General features: G+C 35.5%; 2 protein-coding genes across 10 annotated transcripts; one reads left to right on the top strand and one right to left on the bottom strand.

Moving 5' to 3' along the window:
- Window positions 1–1107: 1107 nt before the first annotated feature.
- LOC125213400 (valine--tRNA ligase, mitochondrial 1-like) lies at window positions 1108–7635 on the bottom strand. The gene is made up of 20 exons (XM_048113917.2): window positions 7476–7635; window positions 6816–6878; window positions 6540–6706; window positions 6386–6458; window positions 6186–6251; window positions 6015–6098; window positions 5841–5918; window positions 5653–5736; window positions 5488–5567; window positions 5071–5128; window positions 4682–4984; window positions 4422–4592; window positions 3979–4178; window positions 3425–3827; window positions 2917–3168; window positions 2339–2839; window positions 2116–2222; window positions 1775–1874; window positions 1551–1693; window positions 1108–1467 (listed from the first exon to the last, which is right to left on the bottom strand). Exons 1-20 carry the CDS (start codon window positions 7533–7535, stop codon window positions 1311–1313), a joined length of 3150 nt encoding a protein of 1049 aa, XP_047969874.1. The 5' UTR covers window positions 7536–7635; the 3' UTR covers window positions 1108–1310.
- A 5379-nt stretch (window positions 7636–13014) lies between these two features.
- LOC125213268 (RING/U-box superfamily protein) lies at window positions 13015–19264 on the top strand. Of its 9 annotated transcripts, XM_089068675.1 has the most exons (10): window positions 13072–13256; window positions 14680–14873; window positions 14974–15033; window positions 15198–15934; window positions 16633–16773; window positions 17231–17989; window positions 18073–18467; window positions 18609–18707; window positions 18788–18925; window positions 18998–19264. In XM_089068675.1, exons 5-10 carry the CDS (start codon window positions 16680–16682, stop codon window positions 19142–19144), a joined length of 1632 nt encoding a protein of 543 aa, XP_088924801.1. In that variant the 5' UTR covers window positions 13072–13256; window positions 14680–14873; window positions 14974–15033; window positions 15198–15934; window positions 16633–16679; the 3' UTR covers window positions 19145–19264. The 9 variants fall into 9 exon arrangements, with proteins under 9 accessions (XP_088924800.1, XP_088924801.1, XP_088924802.1 ...); XM_089068674.1 differs by lacking the exons at window positions 14680–14873; window positions 14974–15033 and adding an exon at window positions 13015–13030 and having other exon boundaries at window positions 13117–13256; XM_089068676.1 differs by lacking the exon at window positions 14974–15033.
- The last annotated feature ends 303 nt before the right edge of the window (window positions 19265–19567 follow it).

Below are 19567 nucleotides of genomic sequence, written 5' to 3' on the forward strand. Positions count from 1 at the left end.
ATTATAAATCTCCATTAACAAATTTTGTTTTCCCCAATTTCCTTAATTCTGATTTATTTATAACATTCAAAACTCATTTATAGTAGTAGTATAATTTTATATTACAATATTTATCTGATCAATTCCATTTGTAGGTTTATAGTAGTTTTCAATAAATATTTTTGCTAAACTTGTACTTTTTATTCTTAATTTTTCAAACATTATGGTCCAATCTTGGTCAAAAAATAATTACATGTTCTAAACTCATATATTTAATATTCAAGGCAATATAGTTGAAATTTTCTGTTCCTCACTATAGACTATTCTATTAATATTGTATCTAGTCGACTATCCTATAAATATTTATCATCAAATTCACTATTTAGGACTAATTTTATTACATCTTTTCACTATTGACTATTCTATAAATATTGTACTATCCAGTTGACTTTGTTCTTAAGCTAGAATCGTCAATTTAATTCAATTTTTTATACTATAGCATCCGTCACTCTTTAATTGTAGTAGTAGTATCTTCAGAAAAATAAATAAATTATTCAATATTTAAAGATCACTCTTTAATTATAGTATATTCAGAAAATTATATAAATGAAAAAGTTATAAAGTATTTGAACCGTAATTTTATAATGCAAAATTAAAATATTACTAGTAGTAAAAGAGAATACTCCCTACGTCCGTCATTAAAAGTCTCATTTATGGGCGGCACGGATTTTAAGAAATGTTAAGAAAAGTGGATAAAAAAAGTTAATGAAATAAAAGTCTCACTTTTATATATTATTTATAAATGAAATGTGAGTGAGTGGAAGGTAAGACCCTATTATCATTTATGGTAAAAGTGAACCGGGACTCTTATTTGTGGATGGACTAAAATGAAAAAACAAGAATCTTATTAGCAGACGGAGGAGGCAGTAATATCTATCTAATTAGATAAAGTAGAAGTTAAATAATGATGATTTGGACAACCAATATGCAAAAACATAGGAGTAAAAATTAGTCCTAAGAGAAGGAATATATTTTCAATTTCTTTTTTCCTATTTTTTATATATCTCCTGTAAAAAAAAGCCCCAAAGTAATAATGTACAAGAATTATAATTAAAATGAAACAAAATATGATCAAAATTTGCTTTAGAAATACAATATTGAAAAGGCCCTGTTTTCAACTAGTATGTGGCCAAAACACAGCAATATTGTTACACAGTAAAGTGTGAAAATCAACCATGACATAATAAAGAAGATGATGATCTAGTGCAAGGTAGAACTTGTGTTCATCAACATTTTTGCCAAGAGCTGAAAACCTAGAGATTGAAATACTCTTAGGATTCCCGTTCCAGATGATCGCTCGTTTCCTTGAGCGACAGGATTTCTTGCAGCAACTTTGCCAGTTTCTCCTCATTATCCTCGCGGATACGGACAGGGACCTTCTCTTGGTAGCCAGAGGCGCTCGTCTTCTTCTTCAAGGTGTCGTATTGCCTGCAAGAGAACCAAGTTCATTAGCTCCGGTTTTAACTTGATCAAAGAAGAAGAAAGCGTATGGGTTTTGGGAGGCTTCATACTTTTGCGTCTCCTCCATTTTCTTCTTCAGCTTTCCAAGTTCAGCTTCGACATTGATGGCTCCTTGTTTGAGGAAGACTGAAAGAGATTCATTGACAACGTCCACCAAGCAACCCACTGGAACGTCGTCGTTCTCACTCAACACCTAAAATTAGTACAGTTTAAAGTCCAAACTTAGGTAATAGAAAGATAGTTAAAACGTGGTCGGACGGAATAATTTGCATACAGTCAGAGATGATAGTTGGGCAAGCGTAGTGATCTCCAGATCATGCCCCTTGATGATCTCACATGCATCATTTGTGCGGCAACGAACAATAGCTGCTTGCCTGAAAAAGTATGTCGTTGTTAAGGATACATAATTAAATATATTGATTAGATAGAGTAGCCCAGCAGGGAAACTGAAAAGTGAAGTTCAACGAACTCGACTTCAAGGTACATTCTTCGTCAAAATTTCCAACAACGGTATGTTGAAAACTATACAAAAACTTCAGTACATCCAGATGTACGGTGGTAATTTATTATGCCTTCTGTTATGTTTTAAATAGTTAGAGATAAATTCCAACTTACCGTTGAAGCCTCTCATTTGCTAGCAATTGTGATTTAAGAGACCTTAGTGATTTAACCACAGACTCGATTGTATCCATCTCTGCCTCTACATCATCATTAGTCCAACTCTGCAAAAAAGAGACGACATTTCAAGGGCTTCACTATTGAGAAATATGTTACTAATTCATAAATATTGACAAGAATAAGCATTTAGCACATCTTAAGTGCTAAAAACAACAGTTACCTTTACAACAGATGGATATTCAGAAATCACAATGGACTCTTTCCTGGCAGAATCTATCTTAGAAGGAAGACGCTGCCACAGTTCTTCTGTGACAAATGGCATGAAAGGATGAAGTAATCGTAACCCATAATCTAGACATAGCCATAAGGTATCCTGCGCAGATCTTCTCGCTGATGCAAATGCAGGATCGTTGCCAGCAAAATATGGCTTAATTACTTCAATAAACACATCGCACAACTGATACTTCCACCACGAGTACACAGCCGTGGCGGCATCAGAAAACTCATAAGATTCCAACGATTCAACTGTTTTTGAAATAGCTTTGTTCAATACAGACAGTATCCATTTGCAGCTAAAAGGCATGGAAGCTGGATTAATCTCTATTGGAGGGGTATAGTCATCTCCAAGTTTAGTCATAGCAAACCTAATAGCATTCCACAGCTTATTGCACCACTCCCGATATCCAACAACCCTCTGAATGTCCAGATTTATTTTGTCCGACTGAAAGAGCAGAATGTGAAGACAAGACTTTGAAGAAAGAAAAGCAAGTTCGGATAAACTAAAAGATAAGTATTCACCTGAGCTGTATAAGAAACAAGAGCAAAGCGCAGAGCATCAGCACCACACTCTTTAATTCCATCAGGAAAATCTTTCTTTTGCCCCTCTTTTGCAGTTTTAAGTTCATTGGGATCCAAGTTCCCTTCTTCTAGCCTTTTATGAAGATTTTCAAGGGTTACGCCTTGAATGACTTCTAGGGGATCGATAACATTTCCCAGTGACTTGGACATCTTGCGACCATGCGCATCGCGAACCATTGGGTGCAAGTAAACCTGAATGCAGGTAAAGAATTTAAATAATTTGCATTTTACCAATGAGATCGACCTCTTTCACATATAAAGTATACAACACAGATTGCAACATAATTTTGTTGCAAAGTAACTCAGAAGCAGGAATACTAGTAAAATTCATTTTAACCGGTACATCACCTCCTAGAGGTTTAAACTGGCACAAACAACCAACCTTAGCAAGGTTGCAAAATATTAATTTTAAAATTCAAATGTGCAGGAAAATAAGAATGCTACAAACCTTTGAAAATGGTACATCACCTCCTAGCTTCATACCCATCATCACCATACGTGCCACCCAGAAGAAAAGAATATCATGACCGGTTTCAAGCACGCTTGTTGGATAAAAAGCTTTGAGATCATCAGTATCATCTGGCCACCCAAATACAGATAGTGGAAATAAACCAGAAGAAAACCAGGTATCCAAGACGTCTGGATCTTGGAGAAGCTGGAACTTCTTCCCAGCAAACAATCTGCTAGCCTCCGCCTGAGCTTCTTCCTCGGTCCTGCCGACAACCCACCGATTATCGTATGCACCAAGCTCCCTGAACTGATCATCTTCCAACACGACATACCAGGCGGGGATACGATGGCCCCACCAAAGCTGCCTTGAAATACACCAATCACGGATGTTTCCAAGCCATCTGTAGAATACAGGATATCATTATAACCTAATTTTGCACAAATGTTAGTTAATCAAAAGTGCAGCACAAAGCAGGGAGGAAATATATCAAATGTAAATGATAGATGAGAAACCTTCAGGCTACAAAGACTATTATCATTTCTCAAAAATACCTCTGCCATTCAGCAACATATTGTTTGGGTACAATTCCCAACTTTGGATTTTTATCATCAACGACAGCATTCAGACCATCTTCTGCCATGCCTTTGCAGTTCACATACCACTGGGGCTTTATGAGGGGTTCCACGACATCATTGGTTCTTGAACAGATGCCAAGGCGCATCTCATTATTTTTATCACCTCTATAAAGTCCCTTAATTGCAAATAGAGCCAACAATCAGCATACTTGAAATATACTATGTCAATATATTCATGCCTAAAAGAAGAACTCAACTACATGAACTTTGCCAGTAACAGAGTTCATAAATGGTCCTAAAACTGGCTTATTATGGATATGGTGAACACCTTCCCCCCAAATCACAATTTGTAGGTAACTGCACTTCAATAAGGGCAACTACATCAAGTAATGCTTAATAAAAGTAAAGTGTAGAAGTACCTTTTCTTTTAAAGCTTGGGTCACAGCCTCGCGTGCCTTAAAACGTGGCATTCCTGCAAATTGTTCGCCACCGTTGGTATTTATTTTTCCATCATCTGTGAAGATATTGATGAAATTGAGATCATGTCGCTTGCCAACGTCAAAATCATTAGGATCATGGGCTGGAGTTATCTGCAAAATATCATGTCCAAGTACTTCTCTGATTATGAACTGAAAAATAGTAGAAAAAAAGTATTATGAGCAGCAAATGTTCCGCTTACCTTAACAGCACCAGTCCCAAATTTCATATCAACTAACACACTATCACAAACTATTTTTAGCTTCCTTCCATTGAAAGGATGAATAGCAAATTTCCCATGAAGATGCTTGTATCTGGGATCATCTGGGTGTATAGCAATTGCAGTATCACCGAGCATTGTTTCCACTCGAGTCGTTGCAACAACGATCTCACCCAAATCCCCTTCCAGAGGATAAGCAAATGATGTCAGCACCCCAAACTCGACAGGAGTTTCATACCCAGGAACACGCAATGGTGTTCTCTCTTTGATATCTATATAGTCTACCTAATAGTACCAAAGAACTTGTGTAAAATTACAACACAATTTTGTCTGTACATAACAAATGATGAAGTGTAGGAACTCTGTATGACCTCAATATCGGATATTGCTGTTCTCAAGACGCAGTCCCAATTCACCAGACGGATATCCCTAAAAAGAGAAATAGATGTAAAACCTTAAAAAAGGAACCAACAAACCACCATATACCAGACAAATGAGCAACAGCACATAAACACCAAAGAACAATATAAAACTCTTGATGAATATATAGTAGTTCAAGGATGAAATGCAGTAAATTTGACTAATTACTGATTGCAGAGTTATCAAATGCAAGTACATGATTTAAAAGATTGAGAATGAGTCATCCGTTATAAACAATAATACTGAAGCCTCAAAATGAGGATATAGATGCTTACATAGCACCTCAAATTAGGCTTCCTGAGAACAAAGGCCAAGTACTTAGCTCATATCACAAGAAATTGAAGCAGTGCCTTTAAGCATAAGTATACCTATATATAAGACCTTGCTTGTGAAGTCTTACAAAAGCCTCAGTCACAGCCCTTGATCTCTTATCATCCATGGTAAAGCACTATCCAGAACAAGCACAAGACTGATATTAGTTCCACTTTAAATCTCTGCCTAATCAAATATGCAATGATGATCCAAATTATCACCTCACGTGACCAATCAAGAGATGCACCCAAGCGCCGGAGTTGCTTTAAAATTGTGCCTCCATACTCATTCTTCCATTTCCAGACCTATTACATTTAACAAGTAAAAGAGCATAAATGAGATAGCACTTGTTAGAGGATGCTGCAAATTACCAAAACTGCATAAGATGAGAATATATTAAAGAGCTTACTTCATCCACAAATCTCTCACGACCAACTTGATGCCTTGTCAATTTCTGTTCCCTCATAATTTTCTTTTCCACAACAACCTGACATAGAAATCGTTGATTGGCTAAGCAAGTTTACAGTTATGACAAAGAAGGCCACGGACATATTAAAAGTTGAAATATATCCAAATGAACAACCTGAGTAGCTATTCCAGCATGATCCATACCCGGCACCCACAACGTATTGTAGCCAGACATCCTCTTCCAGCGAATAATAGTGTCCTAGAGGAAAAATGTGATTAGAAAATAGAAATCAAACATTTCAATTAAATTAATAAAATGATAATTAATCAATTGCCACTTGAAAACCTCAATAGCAGTAGTAAGGGCGTGGCCAATGTGAAGGGCCCCAGTAACGTTAGGAGGTGGGAGCACCTGCATTAGGATTAAATGTGTATTAATAGAACAGTTGAAGTACTGTCCACCATGAACAGTTTATTTGAATTTTGAAAATATGTTACCACCCAACATGCTAAAACCCGGTGATATAAGGATGTGCAGAAACTTACGATGACAAAAGGTGGTTTGGAGCTTTTGGGGTCGGCCTGAAAGAAATTTGACTTCTCCCACCATTCATACCACCTAGTAAGAAATTTTAGCAATGATGAGAAGGAAGACTCTCACATTTAGTAACAACACTAGATCAATAATTCAATAGCATACGATTTTTCTACAGTGTTGGGGTTGTAATTTTGTGCCATTTCGGTAGCGAGCTTCTTCTTTTCACCAAGAGGTGTCTCTGGATCAACTTCCAGGGGATTTACCTTCTGTGCTTCTTTTTTAGCATTTTTCTTTATCTCTGACTTGGAAGCAGCAGCAGGTTGTTGTGCCTAAATTTTCCCAGAAGCCAAACACTCAAATCATGAATATATCTAACAAACGTATCTGATCAAGTAACATAATTATACTGGTTTGGGGCAGAATGAAGTGAATTAGCACCTGAAGCTTTGCCGCAGCTGCTTTTTGAGCAGCTTTAAGTTTCTTCAACTCCTTCTCTCTAGCCTACACTCACAATACATCAATTGCCATTAACAATTAGTTAAACTAAAAACAAAAGGAGCATGTAGTCTGAGAACAATAGGCAAACAGAAGCACCTAGATTCTAAACTGATGTCATGGAGTATAGGAAAAGAATAGACAACGAAAACCCGATAAGACTCGTACAGCCAAAACATTCAAATACAAGCATTCCTGTTTCCCTCTCAAATTTGAAATCAATCAGAAAACATGCACCAAAACAAAACCAGGAAGCTACATTGGTCAGAGCTCGCAAAAAATTGAACTAGTTTCAAATCGCAAAAGCAGCGAGCGCCTGCACTTCAGCAATTCAAAAAATCGACATAACGAATCACCAATTCAATTGCAAATACAAGCATTCCAAATTCCATCTCAAATTTGTAATCAATCGGATTAGTCAGAGCTCGCAAATTATATTTGAAATTATCAGATTAGGCAGAAGTAGTTTCATATTTCAAAAGCATCTGCACTTCAGCAATTCAGAAATGGACATATCAAAACCACCAATTCAATTGCAGATACAAGCATTCCTAATTCCATCTTAAATTTCCCAATCAATCGGAAAACACGCGATGCTCTCACCTTCTCCTCTTTCTTCATCTTTTTCTCCAGTTCCTCCGGCGTCAGCTCCCGCGACTCCATGACCAGAGAGAAGATTGAAGCTCGCGGCGGCGTGAGGTGATGCAGCAGGCGGCAGAAAGAGTGCAGTGAGCGTAGGGTTTTGAGTGTGTGGAAATGATGTCAACGGTTTCAAATTTTACTTCTATAAATTGGTCTTTTACTGTTGAGTGAAAACAATATTTAAATTACGATCATAGGTGGAGTACCCATTTTCTTTTATTTCAACTTATTTTATAATGTAAAATAATATTTAAATTCATAAAAGTATTATTATATGAAATCTAAAATTATAAATATAAAAATAAAAAACAATTATTAAATTTATATAAAATCAAACAAAGAAAAAAACACACTCAAATATATTGATTCTTGATTTTGGCAAAAATATACATACATATTATTATCAACATTATGATAAGTTTAATTAAATTATTTATATCTATTTTATGATTAGTCAATTAAATCATAATTTCTTAATTGATTTTTGGTTCATCTCATAAGTTATAAAAGTAGGTAATTAAATCACCACTTTTATACATTTCTCAATCCCATTACATGTTTCACCAATCTGTTAGTGATAAATTTTTTATGAAATTTTATATTTAATTTATTACTATTTCGCTAATATTATACACGTATTTGTTAGCATATTGGATTTGCATATTAATAATTTTACATACTATTTTTTTAAATCTTTATAGATAGATTATTACTAACGGTTGAACATACATATGAGATTGATTTGTGCTCCAAATTCTAAAACAACGATTGATCAATTAATCAACATTCAATAACGAAAACTAAAACACAAACTCACCAGAAAAACAAAATCCACACAATAATCAAAATCATTATATCCAAATTTCCAGCTCTCCATCCCACAATCCTGTATATATTCTTCCATTCTCTCTAAAAAAAATCAACACAAACCTCCCACTATCTCCCATCACAAAACCAACAACACACCATGGCAAAGAAGTCTAGCATGGGGAACAAAAACCACCACCAAGTCAGCTTCTTCAAGCAGGCCAGCGAGCTCTGCACCCTCTGTGGAGTGGAGATCGGTGTCATCATCTTCTCCCTTGCTGAGAAGGTCGTCACCTTCGGCCACCCCTAATGTCGAGCCCGTCATCGATCGCAACCTCACCACCTGCAACATTGAACCTCTCTAGCTGCCTCATCTAATCTGCCTTTTTGCGTGTCTGAGGTGATTCTTCTCAAGGAAGAGACATCCTCGTCTGCATACATTTTAGCATTCAATGGTGGCCTGGATAAGACATTTTTTGCATTAAACCCGACACAATCAAAGGACAACAAAACAAATTTAGATGACAGAACAAATCATACCTTCGAGGAATACGAAGACTGCTGGCGTGCAAAGCTTCCTCCCTTTTCTGTTGCTCTTTTCTTTCTTCTGGTGTCATATCAATTGTGCTGGAAGTAGAATCCCTGAAAGAAAGCACATACACAGACATATAAGAGAAGAAAAGACAAAACACAAAGAAAATGACCAAACACAATTAGTGACTGAAAGGCATGAAAATTAACGCAACCAACAATGCAACCACTAATTAATTCATTTTGAAGTTTTTGTCAAAATTCAACCGCAGTAATTTTGATTACCTATCATGGAAAATGAAGAATGAACAATTCGACAAAGTTATCAATTGAAACAAACTAAATCAAATTATAGTCCCTTTTATGGACAAGTGTTTAACCGTCCTACCATATTCCATGACTAATTAAGAGCCATTATTCCCACTAAAATAAAAGGTCCACTTCCAATTGTAATCAATAGCCACTACTCCAAATAAAACTCCTATAATCCACTTCCGTCAATTATTACATGAATTAAAAATGCCATTATTCATAATGGCATTTTTGTTATTTTTACCAAAATCCACTTTTATATATTTATAGATAGATTATAGATATAAAGAAAAAGAAATAGCAAAAGCGATCCCATTATTTCTTGAGTGACGATATGACAAAAAAGTCACTCCATATGTATATTTGAAGGTTATAAATATAGCCATATAGGAATGGCCAATAAATTTTGCATAGTTCCCTATTTTAACGTAATGCCTTTTCTTTTAAATTAAATACTCTATAAAATAGTCAAATGCTAATTGAGAATTTACAAGACTTTTCGAATGTTATGATTTTATGGAGTGACTAGCTAAGTTAATTAGCACTCTTTCATTATGGAGGTGTCAGGTGTTCATATAATAATATTTCCTTTTGAAATGTTTTAAATTCGGATGACCAAATATTTTTGTAGTTTAATTTTGATTGTAAAATAATACTTTAATATAGGTAATTTGTATATATTTAGGTGCCCAATATCTTAAACGGTCATGATATTTTACGTATTTTTCCAAATACTAATTATATTGTACATACAATGAGCGTAAAATATTTATTTTATTTAGTAAGTACTTACATTTTTTTACCACGGGAAAGAAATTTATTACCCCAAGTTTGTAGGTTGGGCCAATAAAGCCCAAAAGCAATGGATAAATTTGGCCCATTCCATGTCTATTGGAAGTATTTTTATTAGGCAAGGTTGAGGAGAAATTATAAAGTTTAGTCAAAATTCTGGTTATTTCTGTAATTTTTATAAATAATCTCTACTGTAATTTTGATATTTTTTTTCAATATGTGCATGAGTTGTGTATGCGTCTTCTATATAGTTGGCCTAGCCCATGCTAGATTGACAAGAGAATGATGGAAGATGGACTTGAATGTCGCGCGATCATGTTTTGGTGTCTGGCTATGCTTTACGTGTATACTTTTATTATTAGTTCGTTTGGAGTCCACCTCAACCTTATTTCGGCTATGTTTTCATGGCCTAAAATGGGTTATAAAACTTTTGTGAACCGGGACGAAATCATAAATTTATAGAGAGTGGAGCAAATTTATATACAAATGAATTTTAAGAGAGGAGCGACAGTGAGAGATTAAAAAAATAAAATCTAAAATGAAAAGGTATACATATGGTAAATAATATGATGAGGGGTGGGCAAATGCCCCATCTATGCTTAATATAGATCCGCTCCTGTTTGTGAGCCTTTTAAAAACAAAATAAATAAATAAATTCAGTGACGAAAATAATAGATATTCGATTCATTTGACAGACAGTGAAGGGGTTTAAGTTAGTGATCTGCGTTCTAACATCATATATATTCCCTCCATTTGGCATTAGGAGCTCAGTCACGTTTGACATTGGTTTTTAAAAAATTATGAAGGAAAGTGGATAAAGAAAAGATAAGTGGAAGTTGAGACGAGAATGACTTTTCTAAAATAATGTGTTTGTATTTTTAATAAACGACTAAAAAAAGAAAAAGAGTTTATATTTTTAAAAAACAAAATGTGAACAATGAAATATTTATGTATTAACGAAACAAGGGGACAATATTACTGGGAGTGTACATATTGGGATACATGAATATATGGATGCACGCACAACTTATTTTACAGGCGTTTTGGTCCAACCCAAAAAATGATTATTTTAAGATATTTTAGTTCATTTCAAATAAATTATAAGTGAGTATGAACTAAAACGATCATGAAAATTGATATCTATGTCTTTAAAATCCAAGTTTTATATATAAACTAAATGAACTAAAAATGACTTTTATGTTTTAAAAATCTCTATTTTTTCTAAAATATACTTTCTCTGTCTCGCTTAAGATGACACGTTTTCCTTTTTAGTTTGTCTCAACTAAGATGACATATTTCCCTTTTGAAACTTTCACTATCCAATTAATACACTTAACTACTTTTGCCACTCCTATAAAATATTCATCATTTTTTCTCTCTCTATTTTACTCCCTTCGTTCGTAAATAGGAGTATCATTTGTTTCCGACACGAGTTTTAACAAATGTTAAGAAAAGTGGGTGAAAGAAAATTAGTGAAATAGGGGTCTCACTTGTATATATTAATTTTAAATGATATATGAGTAGAATGGATTATTGGAATGTGAGACCTCTTTACCATTTATGGTGATAGTGAACCGGGACTCTTATTCGCGGACGGACTAAGAGCATTCCATCCATGTTCTTTGGCAAGAGCATGGAAGTGGGCCCGGATCCACTTTTATTCATTTTTTACTCACATCCATACTCTTCCGCAAGAGCATGCTCAAGGGTCCTACCATTCTATTATTCTATTTAAATAAAAACATTTCCACAATATTAAAATGCATTAAAAATACCTAAAATACTATTACCAATTACTAAAAAAAATAAAAATTACATAATTTAAATCCTAAAAATTAAAAATTACATAATTAAATTCATAAAATTAAAAGAACCCACTACTCGTGGCCAATTTCGCCCAAATGTATTTGATTAGGTCTTCTTGTAGCTCAATGTGTTGTATGAAAAAATGGATGATGAATGTGTGTATTTATAGATGATTTTGGGATTAAATTTTTAAAAAATAAATTCAATTTTTTTTTAAAAAAACGGTAATAAAACGGCTATATTTTTGGGAATCTGATTTTTTTTAGTATTATTTTCGATTTTAAAAAAATACCAATGATATATCGAGCACGTAGCACGTCCGTGCCATCGGCAAGAGCACAGCGGGCGGATAGGGGTGTGCCACGCCGTCGGCACGGACGCCATTCTTCGGGGCGAGCACCGATGGGGGATGCTCCAAAACGGCAAAACGAGACTCCTATTCGCGAACAGAGTGAGTAATACTTACATCCACCTTTCTCTCTTTAATTAAACATTTTAGCCAATTATTTCCAAAATCACGTGTCGGTTAAGAAATGTATCATCTTAGCTTGGACGAAGGGAGTACCAAGTCTGAAACACTCTTAAAATAACCCTGTATTTTCAAAATACGGAATTCTAATGCTGGATCGTAAATTTTTAAATTCAGCCTCGTCCTTTCATGAAATGGTCAAATAGTATATTATAATTTGTATTTATCCCTCAAAGATATTAACTCTATAACACTAGCCTATCATATATAATCCTACCTTTTCTTTTTGTTCGCTCATTAACGATTAATTGATATTATTAAAAAAAATTTAATTTGGTAATTGATCTAATACATCACTAATTTTTTCAACCAAACTATCCATTATACTATATGCTAAAATCTGAGCCGAGGCAAACCAACTCAAATAATTAATGGATGGAAGCAGTATAAGCAAAACTACTGCGAAAATATAATTTAGGATTGAGTTGTGAAATTATTTTAATTGAATAAGATTAACTATAATTAATTATTTCATAATTAAATTAATTTAATTAAACAAGACTAGCTATAATTAATTATCTCATAATTATCCATCTATAACTGGATTGTAAGATTGAATATTATAAACCAAAAACGCTATATATTTAAAATTTCGAAATACAATTTTCCAATCCAAAACAACCCATATATTTCAATTTGTACTATACTACTTGTTATCACCCTTTACACAAGGGTACAATTATATTGGTTATCAATTCTCATGAATAAATATCGCCAAAATCTTCCCTTTTAGCAAAAGGTATAATTATAGAATTGGTTATAATTTGATAATCAGCAAATATAATCAAAATCCTTTCCACAAAATTACAATATCAAGTTTTGCAGGTAATGCGTAAACGCAGAGAAACGTGAATATTTTATACACAATTCTTCACCGTTTCTCTCCAATTCGTCTCTCTCCTTTGCCATACACGCAATCCGCCGCCGATCATTCATCGGAAGCGTCCGATCACCGAACAACACAGGTTCGTATTCTCTATTTCCCTTTTCCGCCAATCGAATTCAATCATCACCTTACTTTTTTCCCGTTTCTGATTATTTTGCTTCGTATTAATGTATAACTGTTGCTTGATGATTCGTTAACTGAAAAAATTCTCTCACTTTCCGTTTCCTTTTTAATTCATGATGTTGTTTCGATGATCGCGGTCTAATTTCGGTAAGATTCTGTTCTTTGCGTGTTAGCATTTAAGTCCTTTTTTAAGTCATAGTTGGCTTTGTTTTAATTTTTCTGGCTTCTCAACTTGTTCATTTATACTTTTGATTTTGTTGTGGTGGTGGTGATTTGATCACTAATTTTCCAGTAATAATTGCAGTAACTCTGTCGTTAAATTTGATCGGGTTAAGGTATGGATTATTTGGATTGTGTATAGTTTTTGAACAGTTGGGTTTTAGATTTTGTTCTGTGTGATTTGGAATCAGGATGTTGTTGTTTTACTTTTTTTGTGTTTATAAATATTTGAGGATTTTGATTGATTTTAAAGGGAAGGATCCTAGTTGTTTGGAGAAAAAATATAGCCTGTATTTCATTCTGCAGCTCTCTGTTTAGTTTCTGACTAAGTTCAGTTCTTTCTAGGCAGAGTATGTTTTCGAAACGAGGTTTGGTGATCTATATCCTTACATAATGTATATTTTTTCGAGTCAGATAATTGGGCTTAAAAGGGCATTTCATTTTGATATGGTTTCTCATAGTAAATAGTTTCATCTTTACGCAAATCGCGTTGAGTCTTGATTGAGAAATTGCTTTTAGTTTACTCCGGAAGTGAATAAAAAATTCCTCAACTTATGCGTGAATGAAAATATCTCTCCCAGTAGCTTATCTATAACATAATGCTGGAAATCAGGAAAATGGTTATTTCTTACAAGTTATAGTAACAGAGGTATAAGAAGGGCTATCAAAGTGGTATAAGAAGGGTTATCAAAGTGGTTATTGTGCAAACTTAATTATATAATGACCAAAATATTTCAGACTGTTAGGTGGTTACCTCACACTTGACGCCGAGCAAACATATGTCATCCAATGTATAATGTACATAGAGGTTGTTGGTTTAAATTTATCGTGTCAGTAATACCACTATTGTTTGTTAAATTTCTTGTTGAATGGCACAGATTAACTGCAGTAATTTGAAGATGTTTATATGGTTTAATATGAATCATATTTCTGTGTATGAGAAATTATACTATTACTTTTTTGTTTTTTGTTATCACATTATTATAAGTAATTCAATGTATGGGTCATTCGTATTGATATTTCATGTCTTCTTCTGGGATGGTATTGTGATTTTGCAAATGTTTTTTTGATGATTAACTTGTTTAAAACTTCAAAATGATTTCTCCTTCTATTTTGGATAATCTCCATAGCAAATAGTTTTAGATGTTTTCAAAATGCAGGGCGGTTGGTGTTTGCATAAGTTAATCGAAGATCTTTGTAAGAATCTGTATATCAAGCCTAATAGTTCAAACTTAGGGCACTCCTGTTGCTTCTGCCTGTTTCTGGCGACGACCCACCATATTAAATTTGCTCATATTCTTTTCTAAAAATTAACATGAATGGGCATGGCTTATGAAGAGAGAACTATATACAGGTTACATGACTCTCCATCACTTTCTATATCTCTAGTGTACAGAGTCATACACCCACACACACATATTTTTTTGATAACTAACTTTCTCATTTTGCATCAGTTTGCTCTACACTTGGCTATGCGACAAGGCTTTGTCCATATGTGGACAATGTAATTAGATGTTAGTTTTTTCCATCTTATGCAGCAAAATCATCCATAACATGTTAAAAGAGATAAAACAGAAATAGCACATATTTCCTAGGCGCATATATCACACACTAGTGGGTAGCTGCTTAGTGCTTAGCCTCTTTAACATAGAAATCTGAATTATGAATGCTATTGCAGGCACTTTTATGGTCCATTTGGATCATTGATGAACAGATGTCATTTTGATTTATGGTGTTCCCTCCAAAGATTATTAGATTGACCTGCTGCAGTGGCAGTATTTAATGCATCAGCCTATGAGTTGGGAAAGAAACACTCGAAAGTCGAATGTAGGGACATTATTACCTGGTTTTGAGAGTGAGGTTCCATTGCTCACCCACTGAGTTATATTGTATACTTCCAATAATCTTGAATATTACTAGTTGGCGTTTTGGGTGCTAAATTTTTTTATGACAACCAGTATTATTTTCATTTCTTGAAGGCACAAAATATCATAAATGTCCCACTGGAATGCTAGATGTTCTAAAGCTCTTTTACGGCATTTAGAATGTGTAGCAATCTCCTACCTTTAGTGATGAGGAGTAGCTGGAATTGTCGTACATACTAAGTTGGGTTGCAGTTTTGGATGTGCTGATCATATCCTTGGTCGAGAAAGAGTTAGGAATCAGTGTTATCTTCTCTTACATCGACGTCAAGACTTATAGTGATTGAATACTTGCTATTCAATGACGTCCCCATATCGCTGCTTGTCTCACAGCAGCATGACTTCCTTGAATTTCAGATGCTTACCGACGATTATATTTGTAATGTTTCTGTATGATCTACTGATGCTTAAGCCAATTTGGAAGTTATTGGTTATGATCTTATCATCTTACTCATGTGGTGGCTGAAAATTAGATAAGGTGGGTTGAACAAGGGTAAGTTCGAGGACTATGCCTATTAACCATGTTCAGTTCGTGGGATTTATCCTGTAGCACATTAGTATCACTGCTTTAGTTCTTAGATAGAGAGCTGGTCATATACATCAGTAGCACAACTGCTGATTATTCCTTGTGTTGCTTTAGCTCACTACGACTTGATAGTGAAAGACAAATCTCGCAGTCTCATGTATCGAGAAATCCTTAGTTTCTCTTTGAAAATTTGGAATTAGTTTCTTATTAACTTATTACACATGGTCCTTGATTAGATGACATTCATGTAATCTATCTTGGATGCATGAACTGAAAAATTACATTTTCGTTCTTTACTTTCTACTGTTTTGTTTGTAAAGCTTTCTCAAACACAATTTGGATGTACTTGCCCATAATTTACCTTCTTTTGAGTGGATGGAAACAGATACTGTTACCGAGGTCTGTTTGGGATGTTTTCATTGTACTTTGCTAATAACTTTCAAATGCTTCCCTTTCTATACCCTATTTAGTTCCTGTGCTCAACGTGATGTGTTTGATATATGCCAGTTTTTCCTAAGATACAAGCACTTTTAAGTAGTTGTCAAAAGCTTTCTTGTTGCTGTATAATTATTAGCCCATATAAAACATTATTCTGTTCTGCTTAACCTCTTTTTTTGGTCAGTGGCACAAGATCTTGTTAATGATGAAAATGCGTGCTTGTGCAGGTTTTCATCTGCTGAAAAAAGTATATTTATCGACAGGTCCATAAGCTATGGGGCACAGAAACATGTTCAACGCACCCCAAATTATCGATACTGATGGTCATCAGGGGCGGGATCACACTGAGCAACCCTTCTTGCTTATGGGTAAAAGATTCTAATATTTCACTTGCATGGGCTTTTCTTGTTTCCATTACTTCCTTTGTAACGGAAATGGCTACGGTAATTTCTTTTGGTGACTGATTTTCCTCATAATAGGAACTGTTTCACACTTGAAATAATATCCTTTTGGCTGCAGAAGATCCTTGCTTATAACTACAACAGTCAGGGTTATGCAAAATAAAATCATTGCATATCTAGAGGTCCATAGGCATCGATGAGATTTTGTTTATTATTGCAGCCCATTCTGTTTTACAATGAAATACTAGTACTCCAAGCCATATAAGCAAGATGGATTTTATAGGTGAAAAATACTCATAAAATTAGTGACTAGATGTTAGGTCTCTGTATAAGCAAGAATAAACTGATGATACCCCATAATAGTTTCCAACAGCTTTTTTAATTTCATATATCGCCTTATGCTCACTTCTTGTTACGATTGTAGGAAGGGCCGTTGCTTCTGATAGCAATTCTCTTGTTCATCCAACTCATCCTGGGCAGAACTTAAGTATCAATGGCGGAACCTTTCCTCCCCAGTGGACTCCTGCTGCTCCTAGGGCACGAATAAACTCATCATCGATTGCCCCTGCTGAATTTCCAGGCCTTCAACAACAGGCTCCTGGTCCATCTCGCGATCCTTTTCTGCTCCAGCCTGCCGGTGGAAATTTCCACATGGTGCCGAATAATTATTCTCGCCCTCCACCTTCTTCGAACCTCAGTGGGCAGACTGTCCCTGGAGCACATGGTGGTTTTGTTAATCCAGCAACAATGGGCAGCAGTAGAGGACCACACAAGCGGAAAAGTCCAAGCACCCCTCAGCTGTATGACAGGGGTTCTACTAGCAGATATTACGATGCTGGAAGCTCATCAAATTTGCTCTTACCTGCTGATCCATGGCAGGAAAAGCAGAACACAGGACCGTATCATATGCCTCGGGAGTATCATCCGGGCTACAGAGTTAACGGCCTCTCTATTGGTGGTGAAGGTACACATCGGAATGTGAGAAGTAGAACTGTAGTTGACCAGGAACCTGAACTGGCCCGAACACATATGCCAAGCAATTCTATGCATCGTTCCTTCTCTAACCGACCCGCTGACCGATCTACTACACTGGATTATTCGAGGCAGAGTTCAAACGTCTCCATAACGGATTGGAATCATTGTCTCGTATCGCCTTCTGGCCATGGGGGGCCACGTGGTGTAGGTTAGTTTTTCATGAATCTATACAATATCATATTCAGAAATGTAAATTATTGTACTAGGATAATCTTTGAGCTGATATTGCAGATTCAAGTTCCTTTGGTCGCGGTCCGAACACCCTCAATGCACTAAACAGTCATGCTAATGGCTCGGTGGACAGCGGTGGTTACAACAATAATGCTCCTATCCCTCAAAATAGTTATGGTTATTTGAATCAACCTCGCGTAGAGGTCCAAAGCAGTTACGACCAAAGTTCTGCCCACACATATTGGGCTTCTTCATCAGGCAACTTCTACCAAAGGCAGGTTGCTGTTTCTGGCGAAGGGCCGGCAATGGCAGCAGACAGTTTCCCTCCTAGACATTCGCAGGCCTTTTCTACCCCAGGGTTTCATTATAGTGAAAGGAATGGTAGAACAAGTGACGCATATAGACCCGTTGCTGGGGAGTCAAGTGCACCCAATCGAGCTGCACATGAGCATGAGGTATGGATCTAAGCCACTGCTTCGCATCCAAATTATGCGGAGACTCGTTTCACCTTTTCAAACCTACATTTTGCTGCAACTTGCTCTATCCATAAATGTGTATACCCATGTGTTCCATGCTCTCATGGGGATGAATTTCAGGCTATTATGGCAGCGAGCTACTCTACGTATTATGGCTCGAGGGCTCCTTACGACCAGCACAGGGAGATGAGGCTTGACACAGACAACATGAGCTATGAGGTCACTTAAAAGTTTAAATTAACACTTTTGTAACTCTGAATCTCAATTACTGAAACACGAGCATATCGGTATATGATCAGGAGCTGCTTGCACTGGGAGAGAGGATCGGAAGTGTCAGCACAGGTTTGTCTGACGGCTCGGTGTCAAAGTGTCTGACTCAATCCATCTATCGCTCGTCGAACCAATCTCAAGACGGCGCAACGTGTGTCATCTGTCTGGTGAGTCTCTCTCTCTCATTCATTCATCTTTGAAAAGTTGCAAGAGTGATTAAAAAACTGTGGTGGTGGCAGGAGGAATACATGGATATGGATGAAGTTGGGAGTTTAAAATGTGGGCATGATTTTCATGTGGGATGCATCAAGAAATGGCTGTCAATGAAGAACTTATGCCCAATCTGCAAGCAATCTGCAGTTGATGACAACAAACTATCTTCTTGAATTTGTTACTATTTCAGGAAATGTAATTGGAAATTATTCCTCAGTTCAAATTATTCCCCGCAATGAGGGAAATGGATTACTTTTGAAACTACAATGTGATTAATGTAATTATTGAACTAACATTTCTCTCCCGGTATAACTTACTTTATTTTATTTTGAAAAAGTACGTTTATTATGTTAAAATGTTAAATAAAGAACTACTATGATTCATAAGAGGAAAATTGAAAAAAGTATTGTTTTCCCAAAAAGAATAAAAATTAATTAAACTGGAAAATGAATCGATTAATACCTCATGTGACTTGGATGGAGGGGATATAAAATAGAGGGGACATTTGAAAATTGCGAATGTAAGAACTTTTACCATGATTTTTTAAACTTGTCATTTATTTGCAAATATTTATCTTCTAATCGAATAGACTGTTC

This window comes from Salvia hispanica, chromosome 3 (assembly GCF_029641045.1).
Source record: "Salvia hispanica isolate PSC_SH4W2 chromosome 3, Shi_PSC_v1, whole genome shotgun sequence".
NCBI classification, from domain to species: Eukaryota; Viridiplantae; Streptophyta; class Magnoliopsida; order Lamiales; family Lamiaceae; genus Salvia; species Salvia hispanica.

What these genes read in the sequence shown, in the direction of transcription:
- LOC125213268 (XM_089068674.1), top strand. Translation starts at nt 16,680, where the DNA reads ATGGGGCACAGAAACATGTTCAACGCACCCCAAATTATCGATACTGAT. An exon ending in CAGACAACATGAGCTATGAG is followed by an intron (nt 18,708 to 18,787) that starts GTCACTTAAAAG and finishes GTATATGATCAG; the next exon opens with GAGCTGCTTGCACTGGGAGA. An exon ending in CAACGTGTGTCATCTGTCTG is followed by an intron (nt 18,926 to 18,997) that starts GTGAGTCTCTCT and finishes TGGTGGTGGCAG; the next exon opens with GAGGAATACATGGATATGGA.
- LOC125213400 (XM_048113917.2), bottom strand. Translation starts at nt 7,535, where the DNA reads ATGGAGTCGCGGGAGCTGACGCCGGAGGAACTGGAGAAAAAGATGAAG. An exon ending in AGATGAAGAAAGAGGAGAAG is followed by an intron (nt 6,879 to 7,475) that starts GTGAGAGCATCG and finishes TTGTGAGTGTAG; the next exon opens with GCTAGAGAGAAGGAGTTGAA. An exon ending in CAGCTGCGGCAAAGCTTCAG is followed by an intron (nt 6,707 to 6,815) that starts GTGCTAATTCAC and finishes GGGAAAATTTAG; the next exon opens with GCACAACAACCTGCTGCTGC.